Source organism: Microcebus murinus, chromosome 6 (assembly GCF_040939455.1).
Source record: "Microcebus murinus isolate Inina chromosome 6, M.murinus_Inina_mat1.0, whole genome shotgun sequence".
NCBI classification, from domain to species: domain Eukaryota; kingdom Metazoa; phylum Chordata; class Mammalia; order Primates; family Cheirogaleidae; genus Microcebus; species Microcebus murinus.
In genome coordinates, this window is record NC_134109.1 from 101839656 (window position 1) to 101860744 (window position 21089).

General features: G+C 55.4%; 1 protein-coding gene across 2 annotated transcripts in view; it reads right to left on the reverse strand.

The window, feature by feature from the left end:
- Positions 1-661, reverse strand: part of MEGF11 (multiple EGF like domains 11) — a 232206-nt gene extending 231545 nt beyond the window's left edge. The window contains exon 1 of one of the 2 annotated variants that reach the window (XM_012758617.3): positions 260-661. In XM_012758617.3, the coding sequence (XP_012614071.2) occupies positions 260-357 (98 nt within the window). In that variant the 5' untranslated portion in view covers positions 358-661. The remainder of the gene's footprint in view (positions 1-259) is intronic. The other variant, XM_012758621.3, reaches the window with a different exon arrangement.
- Positions 662-21089: the final 20428 nt, after the last annotated feature.

Genomic DNA, 21089 nt, shown 5'->3' on the forward strand with positions numbered 1-21089 from the left:
GCACGAAAGCGGGGTGGGTCAGGGCAGCGCGTTGTCACGGCAGTTCACGTCAGTTGCTTCCACCTGGACCCCACCAACCAGCCCTGGGGCTCAGACAGACTCTGCCCTGCTCCCTCCTGCTCTGGGCACCGTGGTGGTCTCCCCAGATGGACACAGGCCCTTTGTGGGCACTGCTGCATCTCCTGACTGCCTCTGTCCCCACCGCGCCACGCCCAGGGTGCGCCCCCGGGGTGCCTGGCCACTCGAGTCTCACACTCACCTCTCCCAGTGGCTGCACACGTTGGGGTCCTCGGGGTTCAGGGCGAGGGCGGCTTGCAGGAGGGAGAAGACAGCGAGCTGCGTCGTGGGGAGCGCCATGCCGGGCCCTGCGTGGGAGAACAAAGGAGGCCACGTCTGTAATCGGGCCGTGCTCCCGGCATCTGTCTGGCGTGACTCGCTAAGCAGACCAAGTTTCCATCATCGAGGTGTAACGAGCACCTGGTATTTTACACTTCAGGCTTGGGCTAGCACGGTAACAGCTCGCCAGCTCTGGGTAACAGGAGAGTGGGAAGCCCGAGTCAGGGAGGAGTCGGAATTCCGGGCCGGGGGTCCTGAATGTTTGCTGCCTCAGGGACTGCTTTGAGAATCTAATGGAAGTTATAGGTTCTCTCCCCAGAAAAAATACCCTGATGGTGACTGGCTATAATTTCAGGCTGTCCTCAGGGCCCCGAGCCCATCTGTGGACCCAGCGACCCCCAGCTCTGGACCGCTTTAAAGGTAATACCCTCCCCCGTTCCCTTCTCCCTCATCTGCAACGTTCCTTGCCCATCCACTTCCCTTCCCTACTCCCTCTGGCCACAGAGAAGGGCAAGAAAGGTGTCTGGTGTGGCCCGCGGCAGAGGTGAACCGAGAGAGCCCTGCCAGGTGGCTCTGGCCAAGCAAGCCGCCGGAAGACTGGAGCTCGCGTCTCCTGCCTCCTGTGGGGATCAGCCACTCGCACGCAGAGCGATGCAGTCATCGTGCGTCATTCCACCGTGGGAGGACAGGCTTAGACACCTGGTAAGGGGCTTTAGGGAAGCAGCTTGCGGAGTTTGATCCAGGCCCCCGAGGGGACAGCCTGCGGCAGCATCAAGTGTGTCTACACGGAACAGCCACCCCTTTGGTTCCCTATCAAAGGGCCACGAACAGAGGGCAGGGAACCTTTCAAGTGGGAGTGGCTGAAATGACCCCCGAGGTTCCTTCCTGCCCTAGCACTCCAGGACTCCGAGGTCCTCCAGCCTCAGAGAACTTCTAGTCCAAGGGTTTCCACCCGGTAGGTCGCTGACCTTGCGGGATGAAGGGGAGCTGGGATTCATATGTGCCCGAACGCCGTCTACAGACTGAATGAACACCGCGACTCAGCAAGACAGCACTATTTTTCATGTGTGCATAGATGCTATCGTGATTTATTTAAAAACTTTACTGAATTCAGAGTAGCTTTTCTTCTCAATCAACGACGCTAAAAAATCCAACTTCTAGTAACTGAGGGTGTGGGTGTTACAGAAAACATTTTGACATGGGAAAGGGGTCTCCAGGGGGAATGACTGGGGGCCTGGCCCACCGGCCCTGAGTCTGCAGACAAGGAAGCACTCAGCCTTCCTTGCAGGGACGCATAAGAGCGGCACGTACTTTGCACACGCCCCACTTGTACGCAGGGGGAGGCTAGGTGGAGTGCCTCTCTTCTGAAAGGTCAAACACTCTCCTCCCCACCCCGACAATTTTCTTGTTAAACTCTAAGTAGCTCCTTCAGAGATAAACAAATTGTCACAGACTCTGTATAACCATGGGGGTCCAAATTAATGATTAATGAGTTTTTTCTCTCTATTTGAGACCTGGAACTCGTCGGACTAAGTGCAGATTTAGCCACATTTCAAATGAATGAATTGTGAAAATTGGTTAGGAAAGAGAGGCGCGACCCTGCTGGTTCTGCTGAACGTGCAGAGTGCAGGAGCGCAAGGCACAGTCGCATCTGCCCCGCTCCGCCCGGCCACCCCGAGGCCTCAGAGACCCAACCGGCACCTCAACAGAGGGCTCCGCACGACCTGGGGTTTGCGGGGAACCTCAGCGGTCATTTCAATCCTTTCTCCTCTGGGAGATTCAACCTAGAGAAGAGAAGAGCCTGCCCGGGACACGGCATCGCGTCACGCAGACGGTCAAAACTAGAACATGCATCTCCTTCCCGGTGGGGCCTGGGCTGGTCAGACACCAACTAGAGAAATAAACAAGGACACAGTGCTCTGCAAGGCAAAGAGCCTGAACGCGGCTGCAGAGAACGCCTTGCCTCGGTTCTCTCTGCGGCCCGCACTCATTACTTGGGCTGCTCCTGTAATCTTCAGCGTCCCCCGAGAGGAACCCCCGGCAGCGTCTTCAAACTTACTAAGCTTAGAGTATGAAAAGATGAGGCCACCTGAACAGCAGAAGGTTGTTCCGCTGGTCCCCTTTGATCCATGTGATATGAGAGAGAGGGAACTTGGATCATCAATATAATCCGTAACGTCTTTTAAAAAATCTTCATGGAAACCTCTTTCTCTCCGAGTCCGGTCTACACAGGACAACAGGACAGTTTGCCCGATTTCCACTGGCAGTGAGGAAGCCGGAAACCAGAGCACAGAGAGGGTGCTGGGTGTCGGGGTGAGCACAAAGCAAGTGGGAGTGGGCGGCGTGGGGAGCAGGAGGATGCAGCCAGCTGGTGGCTCTTACTCGGACAGCCTGAGGCCGGCTCCACAGTCCTCACTGCGCCGGAGGGACTGTGGGGGGCGGGGGGCGGTCTGTGGAGCCGAGGGTGTCCTGGGAGCCACACCCCAGCCTTGGACAGCAAGCTCCCTCTCTGGGGCCACCTCTGTGGCAGTGGGCAGGGCAAGAGGGATGTCTGGCCTGTATATAGAAGAAATGATTCCTCTCTGACCCCCCGGAGACCTTCGATTTTTTTCTTTGAACCTGACCCCATCTAAAACATGCAACCTTATCACCCACCCCTCCCTCCCCGGGTCAGGCTGGACTTCTCTCCTGCTCCTTCTCCCCTCCCAGCCCGACGCACACTGCTTCCCACGCCGGGTACCCAAACGTGATCCACTCAAGGTGCAGCTCAGGCCCGGCCCCCTCACCCTGCTGCAGAGCTTGGCACCTGCCCCGTCCCAGGCTCGCTGCCCCCACGCGGCCGACAGCCAGGGCCGTGCGGTCTGGCGAGGTCACCTCCCGCGCTGCACTGACATCGTTCCAGCATGTTTACTCTATCTTGCCGACGTGATCGGAAGCGCCCTGGAGATGGGGTCGAGTCCCAGGCTGCCCTTTGAGGAGTTGACATTAGAAAAAAGTATTTCTACTTGTCTCTGACACTTCACTGGGGCGCACGAAGCGAAGAGCCACCAGGAAGGAGCCGTCGCCACGTGGGGGCAACTCATCCCCATTAACTTTAATGGGACGTTCCCGGGCAATCTGGAGGACGGATCCCAAAGACGTATGCTGATGCGGTGACGGAGGGAAAATCGATCCTGCCACAGTGGTTATCAGGCCAGCTCCATTCGGAGTGACAGAGGTTAACGCAACGGGCACCGTCTGATTTAGGGCATTAAAAATTAAATAAGAAAATGCCCCTGGTTTCACTCCAGAGGAAGGAACATGTAAACAGATCAGCGGGTTCCCTTCCCTCTTGCCCGGGCTCCCCACGTATTAAGGAGCAGAGGAAGGGAGTGACGTTCCAGAGTGGAGAAATTTCTTTCCTGACCGGGGGGCGCCAGTGCTTTATAGCTGAAGAACTGGAGGTGGGTACGCAGGGGAGAGAAGGTGGCCAGGCGGTGTGCCCGTCATTCCAGCCGACAGGGTGTGGTCAGCCCATGCGGCCATGGCCTAAACTGATCAAATGAACAGTCCTGGGGCAGCGGCTGCCAGCCCGGCCCGGCCGTGCTACGGAGCATGGCCGCTGCAGTCCACGCCAGGAGACTCAGAGCAGCGAGAGATTAAGTCCCACGGGGGGTGGGAGCTGTGAAAGCCTTTGAAGGGACTTAGGGTGGACAGAATATGGGACAGTAGAGGCAGGGAAAGGGGATTTCGGGGGCGGGACGTGGAGGCCAGAATGTGCATGGACGCTGGAGGCACGGGCAGCGAGGGCTTGCCCTGCAGAGCAGGGAGGGCTACATGGGTGGCCCTGGGGGGTGTTTTCCAAAGCTGGGTTCTGCGGAACACCAGTCCTGTTCGACACTGATAGAAATCTCTCAAAGGTTGCCAGGAATGAACGAGTTCGGGAAATGCTGCATGCTACGTCCCCAGGCTCACGGTGCATCTCAGCATAGCTTAGGCTCTGAGAAGACCTGGCCCAAAGAGGCCTGTCTGCTGTGTTCCACCCAGTATTTCCCATGGAACTCCTCCTAGTGACTCAGCTCCTGGGAGCAGAGTTCCTCACGACACCAGTTTGGGAAACTGCTCCTTTCCGTCAAGGTCAAGTCTAAAGGAAGGGCTGGTCCATGTCAGTGTGTGTCCTTATGTTTGTTTATTCTAACACTTGAGGGCTTCTGTGCCTGGCTTGCAGTATTGAAGGGAATCTGCCACCGGGTATCTTAAGAGACACTGGGTCTGGGCGCTGTGGCTCATGTCTGTAATCCTGCCACTTTGGGAGGTTGAGGCAGGAGGATTGCTTGAGGCCAGGAGTTCGAGACCAGCCTGAGCAACATAGGAAGACCCTGTCATTATAAAAAACAAGAAAAAATTAGCTGGTGTGGTGGTGTGCACTTATAGCCCCAGCTACTCGGAGGCTGAGGCGGGAGGATTGCTTGAGCCCAGGAGTTTGAGGTTGCAGTGACCTATGATGACACCACTGCACTCCAGCCTGGGCAACAGAGCAAGACCCTGTCTCAAAATAAAAAATTAAAAAGTAAAAGAGAAAGACACTGGCATCACAGCAAAGGATCCCTCCTCCTCGCCTGGGCAGGCCTTGTAGATGACAGCATCCTCTGGAGGCCCCTGCCTGCTGCCTGGGGTCCCAGCAGCACCAGCACCTGCAGAGTCCAGCCCGCCTCCCTGGTAGCCGCACACACCTGGCCAGACACCAGCTGCTCGCATTAGCCAGGATGCATGAACTGGGGCCGAGGGCAGACAGACAGATGGCCTCTGCCCTGCGATCAGTTGTTATGACCTCAGGGTCCATCTGTGCAAAAATCCTACCGCACCTGCTTCACTTCCGCCACCTGCCTCGTCCTGACTGTGCCTAAATCTTGGACACTGGAGCCTGGGCCAGGGGCCTGGAACCTGCTCTCTGTCCATCCCCGTCTCTTCCAGTGAGCCTTTCCCTCTCAACAAACGTGCGCTGGCGGCAGGGGCGGCAGCAGTCCGACACTATTCCGTGGGCCCAGGGAGGTTTCTACTCCCACAGCTACAGGGATCTATCATAGTGGTTGCTTGGAACGCTGTGCTGAGCGAGTGAGGCTGGGTGGGGAAGCATGCCAGGACTGATTAGCAATGCCTGTCGTGAGCGCTGCCGAGGGACAGCACAGGTGCCACACGTGGTCCTACATCGCTGAACAGGTATTACACTTAGGAAACTGCTCCTCTCCTCTGTTTGCCCCCGGATGTGTCCTCAGCTCTGCCCTCTGGACCCTAGAACCTGCACGTCATTTCCTTTCCCTCGTGTCATGCACTAGCACATAGCTTCTCGAGGGCAGGGGCACCCATCCGCTGTGCTCACTGCTATGTCCCCAGCACCCAGAGCATCACCGGCACACGCAGGGGGCTCACGAGTCTCTGTCAACTGATGACTGGCTCGACAGCCAACCTCCTCCCCCCCCCCCCGCCACTCATCCATCCCGAGCCTCAGGATTGGCCACATTGCCTGTGTCTGGCCTGACAGAGGACGCCAAAGACCCGTCCCAATGGCAGGTCACACTGCATGGGACATTCCGTGCTGTGTTAACATTGCACTGCAGAGACGCCAATACTGTATGTACGGCGGCTACCCAAGACCCCCTGCCTGGGCCGCCCCATCGGCACCGGGGCATGTCTGCTCCAAAAACCCAGCACAAGGCTGGCACTGAAGCCCAGTCCAGAGCCAAGCTGCAGCTGGGGGCGGACGGTGCTCCAAGGGCCTCATGAAACGGCGCTTTCAGGCTTGGGAAGCCGCAGGAGCAAAGCCCAGACTGGGGCTGACAAAGCGAGCGCCTCACATTCCACCCAGCATGTGGGTAGAGAGAGATTCTGTCTTCTATTTATAGAAGATACATACACATACTCCTCTATTTTTTTTTTTCTGAATAAAACAAAAAAGCCAAGTTGGGACACAATGGGGCAAATGGCAAGGTTATCACCAGTCTGGCCGCCTTCCCCTTCATCTGCCCTGCTCTCTGCTGGCGTCCCCAGCCCCTCACCCACACGCCCTGCTGTGCCTGATTAGTGGGAGAAAGAAAGAGGAGCTGGACCAGCCCCCATAATTAAGAAGCTTCCTCCTTTGCCTTGAAGAAGCCTCTGCCCTCCAGCAATCCCGCCAGGGGCTGGGTTTATGTTGAATGCTTTCTAATCTTCCTGTACTTTAAAAAAAAAAAGTTTTAAAAATAAATCCACAGCTCTTAATCTCCAAAAGAGTGATTCCCTGGCTGCAGGAGTGCAGCGAACATTCCCAGCGCCAAGGCGGAGGCCCTGCCAGGTGCCTGCCCCTGGGATAAATCAGAGGGGATTGGAGTCACCTCCCGAGACATGTTAAACGTCCTGTTCCACCACCCCGATAAATCCTGCTTTCTCCTTGCACGGGAAGCCTCGGGCTGCAAATCCTGAAAATGGTACCGCAAAGCCTGCAGCGACCATTAATCAGGGTCAAAAGACTGTCTGGTCCCGTTGTGCCCACAAGCCCTGCAGAGAGCAAGTGGCCCTGACAACCTTCAGGCCCAGAGGGAAATCACAGCCCACCCCAGGCTAGAAACTGCCAAACTAGCAAAGCAATAATGCACCAGGCTCCCCCAAGCCCCCCCCACTCCCCCGCCCCTCACCCTTGACCCCCTTAGGCACAGCCTCTGAGTTCTGGGCACTCAACACCCCTGCCTCCACCCCCAAACAGGCAGCAGCCTCCAGCCCCCCTGAAGATGAATGGAGAAAACTTATCTGTGTTCTTAGGCCATTCCATTTCTCACAAAGCAATTATCTCCATCTTTTCATTTCTTTGCAAATCAGGGCACACTCAGCTGGCCTGGCCACCCTCCCACCCCACCCTGCCCACGCCAGTCCTGCCTGGCCTCCCTCTCCCACCCACTCCCAGGGCTTCAGGGTTCTCAGATCTGTGGGAGTCCCTCAGGCCCCGGCACTAAATCACAGCTGCATCCACAAAGCCTCCAAAGACAAGTCAGCCACCCAGGGTCACACAGCCCTATGGGGATTTGTCCCAATTCCGGTCCACTTAGAGAAGACATTTCTCAAACTAAAGATGCAACCACAAGTGCTCGGAGGGGAAGAGGGTCTGAGGGGCAGAGTCTCCAAGAATCCCCCATCTTTGGAAGGGCCAAGCCTCTCACCAGAGCTGAGCTGTGAGGATGACAGGCTGCACAGCAAGCCACATGGTGTCCGACCTGGCACCAGGACACACTGGGAGCATCGAGTGTCCAATGCCTCATCCCCCACGGGGAACTGTGCCCCGAAAGGAAGGCAACTTGCTCAAGGACACATGACAAGTTGGAAGCAGGGGTCAAGCGAAGGGAATGGTGGAGTCAGCCGCCTGGGTTTGAGAGCTGGCCCCACGTTACTGGCTTCGCCACCTGGAGAAAATAATGTACCTGCTCTGGGCTGAGTGTCACGCATCTGTCACATTAGGAAAGTCACAGGGCTGCGAAGACATTAAACAAGAAAGCAGGTAGAGCACCTGGTCCAGGGTCTGGCACGTAGAAGGTGCTAAATAAAATACTAGTTTCACCCTGGCCCACATCCCCCACCTCAAAGACCCTCTAACTCTGCAATTCTGACTTCTAGAATTTCTAAGCAGCTGGGAAAAAAAAAAAAAAAAGAAAGAGAGATATTGCAGGAAAAATCTTCTGCCAGAGAATCTGGGCTTGGTGACTCCTGGATCAGTCTTAACTGTACGATTATCAAGACGGGCCTCATCTTTCATTCACCCAGCCAGCCAACGTGTATTGAACACCTGCCAGTCCCTGTGACACAGAGATGACTCGGGCAGGGCCGGGCCCCGAGACCCCCCACAGATCTGCCGCAAGGTTGTGCGGGAACGGCTGTGAGAGGGCAGTGGACCCAGGATGTGGCTTAAATCAAAGCGACGCCTCTCCTGGCAGCGAGCCCAGGCAAGCGTGATGGGAAGTGAGAGCGCTTTGCGGGGAGGGAAGCCACACGCCCCAGCGGGTCCCACTCACGCCGAGTCGGGTCCATCTCCACGCCGGTGGCCGCTGCATCTACTCTTGATGGCGCCGCCTCCCCTGAAGGGGCAGCAGACCTTTCACAAGCCCCTCCACCCTCCCAGCTCCATCCTGTCGGGGCTCAGACAGCCACACCTGCCCTCTCCCTTGGGTCTTCCCTCTAGTTCCCGCTCAGGGTCGTTTCCCCACTGCCCTCTAAGTCAATACCTTGCTGTGAGACCTGGGAAAAGTTGCTTAACCTCTCTGAGCTTTACTCTGCTTGTGCCCAAGCTGGAGTCAGACGGCATCATCTCTTGGACCCTTCCAGCCCTACAGGTTTAACTATGAAGTGTCTCTCTCTCTCCCTGCCCTGCCCTCCTCGTGTCCTCCCTCTCTTTGCCCCTCCACCTCCCAGCCTCAAGGAGATAAAGCAGAGGGGGCAGAAGATTGGACTCCGGTCTTGGGTCCTGGAAAACTCATTTCAGTGCTCTGAGCTCCTTTACCTTTTACGAAATGGGAAGAATGAGAGAAGAATGTGAGGATTAAACAGAGGAAGCAGGGGGTGCCTGCAGAACTGCAGTCCAGGAGTGGAAAGGCAGGTATCAGTGTTGTGACAGTTGGGACCCTTAGTTGCTGCCCACCTCCCTGTCCAACCACCCCCCCCCAGCACACCTGGAAGTCTGGCCTCTTATCTTGTGCCCCACCCCTGCCCAGAGCCCACACAAGGGCAGACTCTGCCCCGCCGCACCCCGGGGCCACCTCTCCCCAGGCAGGAGACTCCGCAGTCAGGATGAGCGAGAGGACCTGACTGTCAGCCCACGGACATGGGCATCAGACACGGGTAGCCTCTCCAGACCTCCTTGGAGAACCTTCTGGATCTAGGCCAGGAGATCCTGAAGCCAGAAACCAACCATCTGAAAGTTTGAAGTCTCCTTGCATCCGTGTGTTCTAAAAAGCAGCTTGGCAATACACATCGACATGTTTTCACATATATCTTTAATCTAGTATTCCGTTTCTGCAGTTTCATTTTTAAAAACCAAGGCCAGGCTGGGTGCGGTGGCTCACGCCTGTAATCCTAGCACTCTGGGAGGCGGAGGTGGGAGGATTGCTTGAGCTCAGGAGTTCAACCAGCCTGAGCAAGAGCGAGACCCCATCCCTACTACAAATAGAAAGAAATTAGCCAAACAGCTAAAAATAGAAAAAATTAGCTGGGCCTGATGGCACGTGCCTGTAGTCCCAGCTACCCGGGAGGCTGAGGCAGGAGGATCGCTTGAGCCCAGGAGTTTGAGGTTGCTATGAGATAGGCTGACGCCACAGCACTCTAGCCCAGACAGGAGAGTGAGACTCTGTCTCAAAAAAAAAACCAAAAAACAAAAAAACCAAGGCCAAAGATAGGTTAAAGAACGTTGCATCATCTCTTGATAAAGAGATATTAATATCTGTTGCAGCACTGAACCTAAAGGCCCTCGGTATACATCTACATAACAAAGTATTATGCAATCATTAAAAACATTGACATAGGCCGGGCACGGTGGCTCACGCCTGTAATCCTAGCACTCTGGGAGGCCGAGGCGGGCGGATTGCTCGAGGTCAGGAGTTCAAAACTAGCCTGAGCAAGACCCCGTCTCTACTAAAAATAGAAAGAAATTAATTGGACAACTAAAAATATATATACAAAAAACTAGCCGGGCATGGTGGCGCATGCCTGTAGTCCCAGCTACTCAGGAGGCTGAGGCAGGAGGATCGCTTGAGCCCAGGAGTTTGAGGTTGCTGTGAGCTAGGCTGACGCCACGGCACTCACTCTAGCCTGGGCAACAAAGTGAGACTCTGTCTCAAAAAAACAAAACAAAACAAAACAAAACAACAAAAAAAAAACATTGACATACAAAAATATGGAAGCCCATACACTTAGAGCATTAAATAGTGGTCATCTTTCAAGGAGTGGGGGAGGGAACAATAACACAAGACTTGAGCTTTCTGAGTGGAACAGTCGAACATTTTTGTTATATCAGTATTTCTTACAATGAGCCTTATCTACAGTCAGAAAAGCAAAGATATTTTAAGAGAGTACGTATAAGTTCACTGACATGGAAAGATGACCCTGATGTATTATTATGCGAAAAACACAGGTTACAAAACAGCATGAACGCTGAGACCGCATTTATCTGAAGTGTCGTGCGCACGTGGTGTGTGTTGAGAGAAGACGAACAAGATCAGAAAGATGTTTAGAAGGATGCCAAAGATGTTAACAGAGACCTCTGGATGATCCTATTTTAGGTGATTTACTTTCTTCTCTATAGTTTCGGATATGTTTACATTTTCAATGATGAACAGGTCTCAACTGTAAAATCTGAAAAACCACAAAAAGGCTGTCTCCATTCTGACAACAAAAAAGCCAGCACCCTTTGGGCAGCTGCTCCCAGCTTTCCTGGCTCCAGGCCCGCATTCTCCCGCACTGCTCCTTGGGGTGCATTTTCCCAAAAAGCAGGGATTCACAGAGGGCCTGAGCCCTGAGCCCGCCACCCCTAGGGACACAGGCCACTTGGGGAGGTTTCCAGGCAGCCCTGAAGCCGTCTAGCTGGGGTGGGGGGAATCACAGCACGATCTGCGGCACGGATCCAAGCTGTGACGAAAAACACGCCATTTCTGAGACCCAGAGTGATCTTACGACACAGAAAAATGGATGGATAATGTACGACTATGTCAGCTCTCTTCGGTATAATAAATGAATCAGGTATTTAGATTTTAAAATAAATTTATTGTGGCCTTTTGTCCATGACACTGATGACTTCTGGCTCACAGCCCAGTAGGGTCACGGCCGGCACGTCACCTCCCCCGGGGCTGGCTCAGCCCTCTGCTCTCACACCGGCTCTGCTCCCGCCCGGGACGGCGAGCACCGGGAATCTCAAGGGGTTCCTGGATCCTAATCCCGGCTCCCCCGCCTCTTGCCAGCTGTAGCCTTGAGCCGCTCGCTTAAGGCTGGGAGTCCCAGCCTCCTCATCTGCAAAGTGGGATTAGTAGCAAACCCGACTCCCAGGGCTTTGAGAAGCCAAAGAGATGGGGTTGTGAGAAGGTTGCCTGCAGAGCACCGGGTGAAGCCCACTGTGGCTGGGTTTGGCATTGCCCCCTGATGGGGCACGGAACGCATACTCCTGGGGGTGCACAGAGAGGATGAGTTCATTATGGTCTGATAAGGACGCCGCCCTGCGGGGGACAGGGGGAGAGTCTGCCAGAAGGGAGAGAAAGGGACTGAAGATGAATTTCAATAAGTTTGCAGTTCGGCCGAGCCCAGGCCCTGCTGACCCACAGTCTAAGCTAAAGAGGATTCCAAGTCTGGACCGGAGGCCAAGCTGGCTGCGTTTCTGGCCTGGGCTCTATCGGACAGCCACCTCCACAGCCGCATGCGTTTGTGATAAAAAACAATGAATTCCTCCAAACTCTGGTTTCCTGGAGGAGCAAGCAGCTCACTCACCTTCCAGAACTTCCGCACACCCACGCCCCCCTCCCAGGAAGGACCCACTAAAACAGGCACCCTGGCAGATCAAACATCTCCCTCACGTCCCCGGGTTTAATTTGCAAAATGGCACATGAGTCCTAGATTCATTGTGTTCCTGGCCTGATTACTCGTTGTTTATTTCAGTATTTTCCAGGAAATTGTTCATTAAGGATAAAAGCACCTGCTTACTGTAAGAGAGCATTACACAAAGCCTCTGTCACGGGGCCTGGGAAAAGCATTAATTAATGAAGTGAAACTGAACAAACATGCTATAAATTAAAGGTCTAAAAAGAAATGTCTGGCATTTAGTGGATTATGAGAGAAGGATGAAATGAAACACCACATTTTTAGACCACAGTAGGGTAAAAAAAAAGAGAGAGAGAGAGGGAGGAAAAAATTACAAAAGGTGGCAGAGGTAACGATCTATTTCTGGAGCAACTGAAGCCGTGCTTCCATTAAGAGAATTATAAATCAATTCTGTTTTGTCTGGGGGCATATACGCGCCGTGTGTGCTAAATTAAAAAGCTTAACATGTCAGCGCAGTTCCTTCTGAGGGCTCCGTGGAACAACGCCGACGGAGGCATTGGGGCCCGAGAGGGGCATGGCGGGGAGCGAGGGGGCGTCGGGGGTGTTCGAGCCCTGCCCCTGAGTCAGGCCGGGCAGGGCACAGGCCGTCCGCAGCACCGACGTCAACAGACAATGCGGCCGAGCCTCGATTCACTGGAACCTGCCCTTAAACTGGAAGGTGGCCCGAGCGGCAGGGCCCCCCTCAATGGTGCCAGTCAGCTATATCGTCACCAATGTGTGCGTGCATTTCCACCCCAAAGCCAGTGCGATTATTCCCCCCTCTCCTAAAAAGCAGCTTCCAACGTTAGCTTTTGTGCTGATCATTTATTCAGTCTAATGTCCCTCACTTCATACCCACTCGTGAACAAGGACAAGGCCTTCAGAAACAATGATCCTGAAATCATGCAAAATCCCAATAAATCCAGAGAGATTTGGTCCCATTCGTCGTAATCCACTTACCCTGGCAGGAAAGGAAAAGGGCACAATTGATAAAGGTCTTGGTAACAGTGCTGGAACCATAAAAACCTCTTTTTCTGCTTAACTCCCAAGTCAGGAGGAAATTCGGAAATCTGGACTTGCCCATTCCTTGGGGCGAAACGGAGGCAGGAGCAGGTCCCGTGCCTGGCTTGCTGTTCTTTCCCCAGGCAGGCCTGGCCCCAAGGTGCTGACCCTCCACACACAGAGTCACCAGTGTGGGGAAGGCAAGAAGCTATGCCAAGTCTCAACCTTGCTTCCCCAATGTTCGGATTCTGTGGCGTGCCCACAAATATCTAAACTTGCCACGCCTCACACAGGGACTCAATAGGGTAGGGAAAACACGAGGCGGGCCGGAAGCTTGCTCAACCACGGTAGGCCCGTGACACGCGTCATTTGGCCGTGCCAAGAGAGGAGAAAAGGACAGGGTAGGGTGTCGGGGGAGGGTGTCGGGGGAGGGTGGCAGGGTAGGGTGGTGGGGCGTGGGGCAGGTGGGAGTCGGTCTGGCAGGCCCGTGGGAGAGGGCATCTGAGGGGCTGGGCGGGCACAGGGCGAGGGAGGGAGCTGGGCTGGAAGTCTGAGTTCAGGGGGGCACTGGGTACCAAGGCCATGTTCAGGGAGCCCTTCCTAAGAATGCACCGTGAGTGCCCCTAGGTGGATTAGAACCTGGGTGTAGACTGAGTTGGATTCACTCGTGAGCCACCGTGGCTCTCACAGGGAACCAGGGCAAAGAAGGAAGGCTGGTTCCCGAGAGCCTGCCTGTGCCGGCGCTGGGCCCCTCGAGGGAGGTACCACGATCTCCACTGGCAGATGACGAAATGGGGGCTCACGGCTTGGAAGTGGATGATCTAGACCTGCACTCAGGACTACCCGCGTGTCCAGGGCTGTGCTTCCGGGCACGTCTCTGCCTTCAGACTCAGGAGCTTGTGTGTGTGTGTGTGTGTGCATGTGCGTGTGTGTGTATGAGTGTGAGAGTATATCTTTGTGTGTGAGAGTGTATGTGAATATGAGTGTGAGTTTGTGTGTATGTGTGCGTGTGTGTGAATGTGTGAGTGTGTGTGAGAGTGTGTGTGAATGTGAGTTTGTGTGTGTGTGAATGTGAGTGCGTGTGAGTTTGTATGTGTGTGAGTTTGTGTGTGTGCGCGTGGGTGAATGTGAGTGTGTGTGAGAGAGTTTGTGTGTATGTGTGCGTGTGTGTATGAGTGGAAGAGTGTGTGTATGTGAATGTGAGTGTGAGTGCACGTGAGAGTGTGTGTGAATGTGAGTCTGAGTATGTGTGAGAGCTTGTGTGTATGTGTGCATGTGAATGTGAGTGTATCAGTGTGAGAGTGTGTATGAGTGTGAGTGTGTCTGTGTATGAGTGTGAGTGTACGTGAGTGTGAGTGTGTGAGAATGTGAGTTTGTGTGTGTGAATGTGTGTGTTTGTATGTGCGTGTGTGTGAATGTGTGTATGAGTGTGAGAGTGTCTATGCATGAGTGTGTATGTGAATGTGAGTGTGTGTGTGTGAGTTTGTGTGATGCATGCATGTGACAGTGTGAGAGTGTGTCTATGCATGAGTGTGTATGTGAATGTGAGTGAGTGTGTGTGTGAGTTTGTGTGTATGCGTGCATGTGACAGTGTGAGTGTGTCTGTGCATGAGTGTAAGAGTGTGTATGTGAATGTGAGTGTGTGTGTTCGTATGTGTGCGTGTGTGTGAATGTGAGTGTATGAGTGTGAGAGTGTGTCTGTGCATGAGTGTATGTGAATGTGAGTGTGTGTGAATGTGTGTGTGAGTTTGTGTGTGTGAATATGACTATATGAGTGTGAGAGTATGTGTGTGAGTGTGAGTGTGTATGAGTGTGAGTGTGTGAGTTTGTGTGTATGTGTGCGTGTGACAGTGTGAGAGTGTGTCTGTGCATCAGTGTGAGAGTGTGTGTGTGAGTGTGAGTGTATGTGTATACGTGCGTGTGACAGTGTGTATGTGTGCACGTGCGCATGTGTGTTGGGGGGGCAATGGGGTCACCCATCGGATCGGCGCGTCCCCCACGCTCTCGAGACCCGAGCGGAGGGGGGAGGACGTCATGCTGCTGTGAGGAAAGGACCGGCTCGGAACGCAGAAGACAAGCTTGGGCCGGCTGTGTGACCTTGGGCAAGAGACTGCCCCTTGGTGGCCCCTCTGTCCTCGGTCAGCTGAGAGGCAGCCGCTGGCAGCCCAGGTGCCCCATCTGAACAGCAGCCCCCAGAAGAGGACTGCGTGACCACCTCCCCAACCCTGCCCAGGACGGGGCGGGACCGGTGCGGCTCTGGGAGCACAAGAGAAAGTCCACCCGCTGCGTGCAGCAGGTGCCTCGGCGCGAGGGCTGCCACCGCCCCTGAAGGAGGACCAGGGGCCTCTGAGGCCCTTTGGCTCAGGCGTGGGGAGCCGGCTGGGGAGGCGTGTGCCCACTGCAGGAGCTGGCTGCAGATGAGCACGCCATCTCAGTGCACGATGTCCTCTGTGTGTATGGGCCTCGTGTCACCCCTTGGCTAACTGCCGTGTCTGAATGAGCCGACCTTGCCTCTGCTGTGCCCTGAGCGACCAAGGAGAGGCTGGGGAGAGGCCCCTGGGCCAGAGAAGCCCCACTCTTCGCTCCCCATTAGGCGGGTGGGGGCAGCAATCCTGGCAAGAGACCTGCACGGGAAAGGCGGGGCTGGGGTCAGCAAGTGAGCACGTGACCCCTGCTCCTCTGCCCTCGGAGGAGGGGGGTATTTTCTCACGGGAGGGGCCGGCTGCCCAGCAAGGTGGAGCAGTGGTCTGTGCCCAGCAGTAAGCAGGGCCGACCCCGACTCCAGACCCCATCCGGAAAACACTCCGATACCTTAAAAAGTGAGAGCACTCCTGGCCCCTCTTAATCTTAAGCTTGGAGCCCCCGAGATGTTGGGATGTGTCCCCAGGCGATGACGAAGGGGCCGGTGGAATTCTGCAGCCGCCTCTGCACGGCTCTCAAAAGACATCCGCCTCAGCAGTAGCCGTGGCAACATCTCTGCATCAAAAAGGACATATCTAGACAGAACAGGCGCCTGCCAGACTCTGGATCGTTCCACAAAGTGGAGAGGAGGATAAAATCACCCCGAGGGAGGAAGGCAGAGGAGACATTTGTTTCAAGCCAATTTCACCCACTGTGGAGCAATCGCTAAAGCCAAATGGGGGAGCCGTGTGTATGTGTATGTACGTCGCAGCGTAGAAATGTGGGAAGAGTGAGTGAGCCGGCGTGACCGCCAGCCTGGCACAGCTGCTAGGGAGGCCCTGCGAGGAGACAGAACGTGCTGACGAGGCTGTCCTTGGCCTCCAAGGGTGGCCTGAGCTGAGCACCCAGCCATGGGCCGGGAGAGACAGGCCAGGGACAGAGAAACCCAGAACAGGGTCTCATGCCCCAGGTCTGCCAATAATTAGCTGCGTGGCCCTAAACGAGTCACTAACCCCTCTCTGGGCTGTCTCCTGAAAAGCAGGAGCTAGAATCACTTCTCAGGTGGACAGTGTCGCCTGAGGAGAGGGCATGGGCTTGAAGGCCTGGGTGCGAGTGCTCCAGCAGCACCCACCAGCCGTGGGACCATCGGAAGAAACTTAACGGCTTCTCTGGGCCTTATTGTCCCCATTTATAAAAGGAGGTTAAGTGACAGTCCTGCAAGTGGAGAGCCAAATTTGGACCCTAGCTAACTAAGCTCCCTTGCGGCTCTAGAAAGTTCTACAGTGATTCACTGCAGCCAGAGCAGAATCGAGAGAAGAGGGGTTTCCCTCCCAGTGCGCTCAGCACCTGCCTCAGCGCCAGATGTCTGTACACATTTGATAACTGGCCTGTGACTGGATCAGAGAACTAATGCACAGGCTCTTGGTTCTGCATGAGAGAACTGAAGGTAGGGGAAGGGACTGGCTGTCTGAGCTGACCCCAAATCCAGTGCCCACCCCACCCCACCATGCCACCGAGAAACGGAGGGGAGGCCCCGGCAGTACCTCCCCCGGGGTGGGCAAGGCCACGGCAGCTGGGGACGGGGCATGGTGAGCCCCAGGGGCATGCAGGATTCGGGCACCTTCAGTCGACCAAGCCCTGAGTCCCCTGTCTTTCCAGCACGTCCACAAAGCCCTTGTCCCAGAGGGCACTTCCTCAGGTGCAAAGGTCTGCCCAGCAGCTAGCCAGGGTCTCTTTCCTGCAGGTATATATTGTCCTCCTTCTAAGATGTGCACAGGTGAGGGCTCAGGCCAGGGGCTGTGGCTTGGATGGGGTGGGAGGGTGGGGGACCCCTTCTACACAGGATACCTAGCCCCCACCCCCAGCACCTATACTACGCCAGTGTGCCCACCTTGGCTGCACGTTGCAATCACCTGAGGAGCACATTGGAACTACTGATGCTTGTGACCTCATTCACAGCCAAGCAGAGCCCAACGTCTGCAGATGGAGCCTGGGCATCTGTAGTTTTTGAAGCACCCCTGGTGATTACAGGGCTGAGAACCACCCACAGGAGCCCCCTGAGGGCAGGGCATCAAGATGAAAGCCCACCAAAAAGATGCCATTGTCCTTTGTCTCTTTGTGCCTTCTCACATCAAAACACAGGTATCCAGCACAGGTACCCCCTTCCTGCCAATGTCCCGGCTCTGTCCTGGAATCTCAGGGCTCCCCTGCCCCATCCAAGTGTCACAGGGTGGCAGAAATGGGGGTCTGCTAAGCTACTAGAGAAGTTGCCTGCCACCTCCAAGAAGCCAGCCAGGCCCAGGAAAAAGGAGAAGGCAAAGTCACTCCGATAGAAACGCCTGCTGACCCTCCCCATAGCAACTATATGGCAACAGACACGGGGCAGAGAGGCTGGGAGCTCCCTGCCCACCCCAAGGCTGGTACAGGCGCCCCAGGTGCCGATCAACACCACCTGAGCCCAACCATAGACGGCCAGTGAGCAAACCCTGCCAGCGGGTGCCCTAGCATCCGCGGCTGTCCCATCTGTGGGGACAACCTGTTCATTCTCCTCTCCACCCATCCATCTACCCAACATCACCTGCAGACCCCTGTGATAGGCCAGGCACGGAGGGTACAGCAGTGAACAAAGCAGACACCGTCTCCCCCAAAGAGCTTATCCACGTAGTGGGCACTCTAAGTCCCACCATGCAGCTGAGGGGATTGGGGCTCAAAGAAGGGGGATGACGGGCCGGGGCTGGACCAGAATTCAAACCCAGGTCCTCTGGCACAGAGATGCCTGCTGTACCACCGCCAGATGCCTCTCCCCCAGCCCACAGTGAAAAGCATCCTGCCCGGATGGGAAAGCAGAGCTCACCTAGCCGAGGCCGGAGCCAAGAGCAGGCCCAGGTCCAAGAGCCCGGAGGTCCCCACGTCTGACTGTGTCTGTCCTCCCCCTACTCCCTCGCCTGCTGATAACTCTGTGAGCTGCAATGCAATTCACCCTAATAAGCGCTCATTAGAAATATGCTAATGGGAGGAAGCTGATATCATATGCCCTGAAACCCAAAGGGAAAAAGAGGCAAAAAAAATTCAATATTGAGTTTTGTCTCATTGCAAAGCCACTTTCAAAGTGGCCATAAATCTTCCATGTGACGTGACACAAGGAGCTGCCAGCGGCTTGGACATTAATAGTTAGCAGTTGCCAGGTGACTCTGGAGTCCCTACGACCAGGAGGGAGGGAAGGTGCAAAGTAGGCCCGATGGGTGGGTGCCATCCCCATCCGTTCACCCTGCCCCCTGGGGGAGGGGACCCGGGCAGAGCTCGTGGCTGCAGAATGTGCCAGAAGGGCCAGGCTCGAAAGCCAGCGAGGCTCACTAGGTGTGTGGCTCTGGGACAAGTGTCCTAACATGGCCAAGCCTCTGCTTCTGTCTGCGGGGTGGGGAGAGCACGGAGCTGCGTGGGGGAGGCAGCCGGCTCCCGGCGAAGGGTTAAGAAAACACACCCTGGCACCCGTGCTGGCCTAGATCAAGAACCAGCTCTGCCAATTAGCAGCTGAGCGACTTCGGACAAATGACTTCATCTTGCTGAGGCCCTGTTTCCTCACTTGCAAATGGAGATAGCAATTGTATCCATTGTGGAAATTAAATGAGATAATTACACGTGGTCTCTGGAACACTGTAAAAACTCACCGAATACAGCTGCCCTCACGCTCGGGCCCACAGTAAAGAGTGGCTACTATTTGTGCTGCTGTCTCCGCAGGTCCCCTCACTCCTCTCTTCCCAGCCACTCACCAAAACCCCTGGGTGTTGTCTCATACCCTTTTATGTTTTTAACTTGCTGGGCAATTTTGGGAAATCGACTTAACTTCTCTGATCTTTAACTGTCTCTTCTACAAAATGAGGATGAGAATTCCTCCTCTGATCTACCTCTAGGGTAGCTGCACAGATCAAAAAAGCAACACAAGTGAAAGTGCTTTGAAATGTACACTGAATGGCACATGGCTGGGGACTGTCCCTGCTCACCGCCGTCGGGAAGGCTGCTCCAGAGGCCAGGGCTTGCCTCCCTCCCTGGCAGGACGGGACCGTCTCTCTCGAGACCTCGCAGGGAGAGGCTCCGTTCTTCCAGACAACGGCAAACCACAGCTTCAGTCCCTGCAGATGTCTTCTTGCTCTCCCCCCGGGGGAGACAGAGACAAGCCGAAGGCTACCATTTGGATGGGAGGGCCTCGTCCTCTAGAACAGTCGGGTTTCAATTTCCATCGAGACGCGGCCCGGGGTGCGTCCTGCTGCTCACGGCTTCACTCGGCCTGCCCCGTGGGACTCGCCACTCGCGCCAATGCCTCCCACAGGGGTCTCCACCCCGATCGACGAGAGGAATCCACTGGCCACACGCTGCTGTCCAGTCCCTAAGCGCTCTCTCCGCTTCTGCACGAGTCTCACTGCAGCCCGACAGCCGTGGGCTGGCGCCCGTCCGTGTCACACGCTCCGAGTGGCCACAGGAGTGGGAGCAGAGGGACCAGTGGGGTCCTCGCCCCGGCCCTGCACTGTTTGCAAAGCTGAGCAGCTCCTCATGGCAGTGGCTGATCTCCTCGCCCTGTGCCCTCCTTGCCCAGCTCCTCCGCCCGTTCGTCTGACCTCTGCCCACGGGTTCCCATAAGCCCCCACTCGCACACTCAGGCCCCTCCCGAAGCCACTCTTTCGAGGCAGGCACACTGTGGACACCCTTCCCCACCTGGCACTGGGGACGGATGGTGGCCCGATCGTAGCTGCTAGGTCCCTGGTTTGTCCCCTGAGTCTCCTCAGCTGCCACCAAGACCCAAAGGTGAACCTCAGGCATCTTACATGTTCTAAAGCCTCGGCCTAACTTGGTCCTCTCCAAACCCCTGCCACCCACGGAGGCTCTGTCCTCATCAGTCTGGCTTCGCCCCGGTTCCTGGTCCTAAATTCTGACTCAGTACCCCTCTCGACTGGCACCTTACATGGTGGCCCAGCCCAGGACCCTCACCGGCCTCCCAGGGACTAAAGCTTTGGCCTTCCTCCAACAATTCACTCAAGACAGAGGCACCTGCTAAGTACCAGACATCGGGCAAGGCCCTGGACACATAACGCACCCAATCACATTCTAACGGGAGCCAGAATAACATGTGACCGGGAAACCTCAGCACCCGTGGGAAGACCTAGACTCCAAGGCCATTGCCAAGGGAGCCGGGAGGAGACATTGGCCAGAAAAAGGGGCTCATATGCTGAGACCTGAAGCAGCCAGACAAACTGACCAGGTAGGGCGGGAGCGCTCAGGGCAGAGCGAGTGCACAGGCCGGGAGGCGAGAAGGAGCAGGTGCCGTGAGGAAGGGAAGGTGGCTTGTTCTGGCTGCAGCGGAGTGTGGGCTGGAGGGGCCGTCAGCCCCAGGACACAGCACGCCCGTGAGCCAGGCCTCTCCTGAGCTAGACCGGCGGCCACTGCAAGGTGTTAAGTAAGGGACTGATCTGACCAGAGTTGTGTTTTCAAAAGATCCTTTACTGATTAAAAAAAAATTAAGTGGAGGGGGGGAGTGAATGCTCATTAAGAGAGGAATAATTTTTCAGTGATGGACGTCCACACTGTAGAATATTTGGCAGCCACTAAAAAGAACAGACGAAAGCAACAGTGGCTGACTTGGAGGGATGCCAGGAGGTACTGAGGAAGGAAAAATGACAGGGCTGATACAGAATCATTGTTTCTATAAAGCAAACAATTGCCTATAAGTGTGTGTGTGTGCGTGTGTGTGTGTGTGTGTGTGTGTGTCTAGTTATATGATATGGAAGGCAGGACTCCCC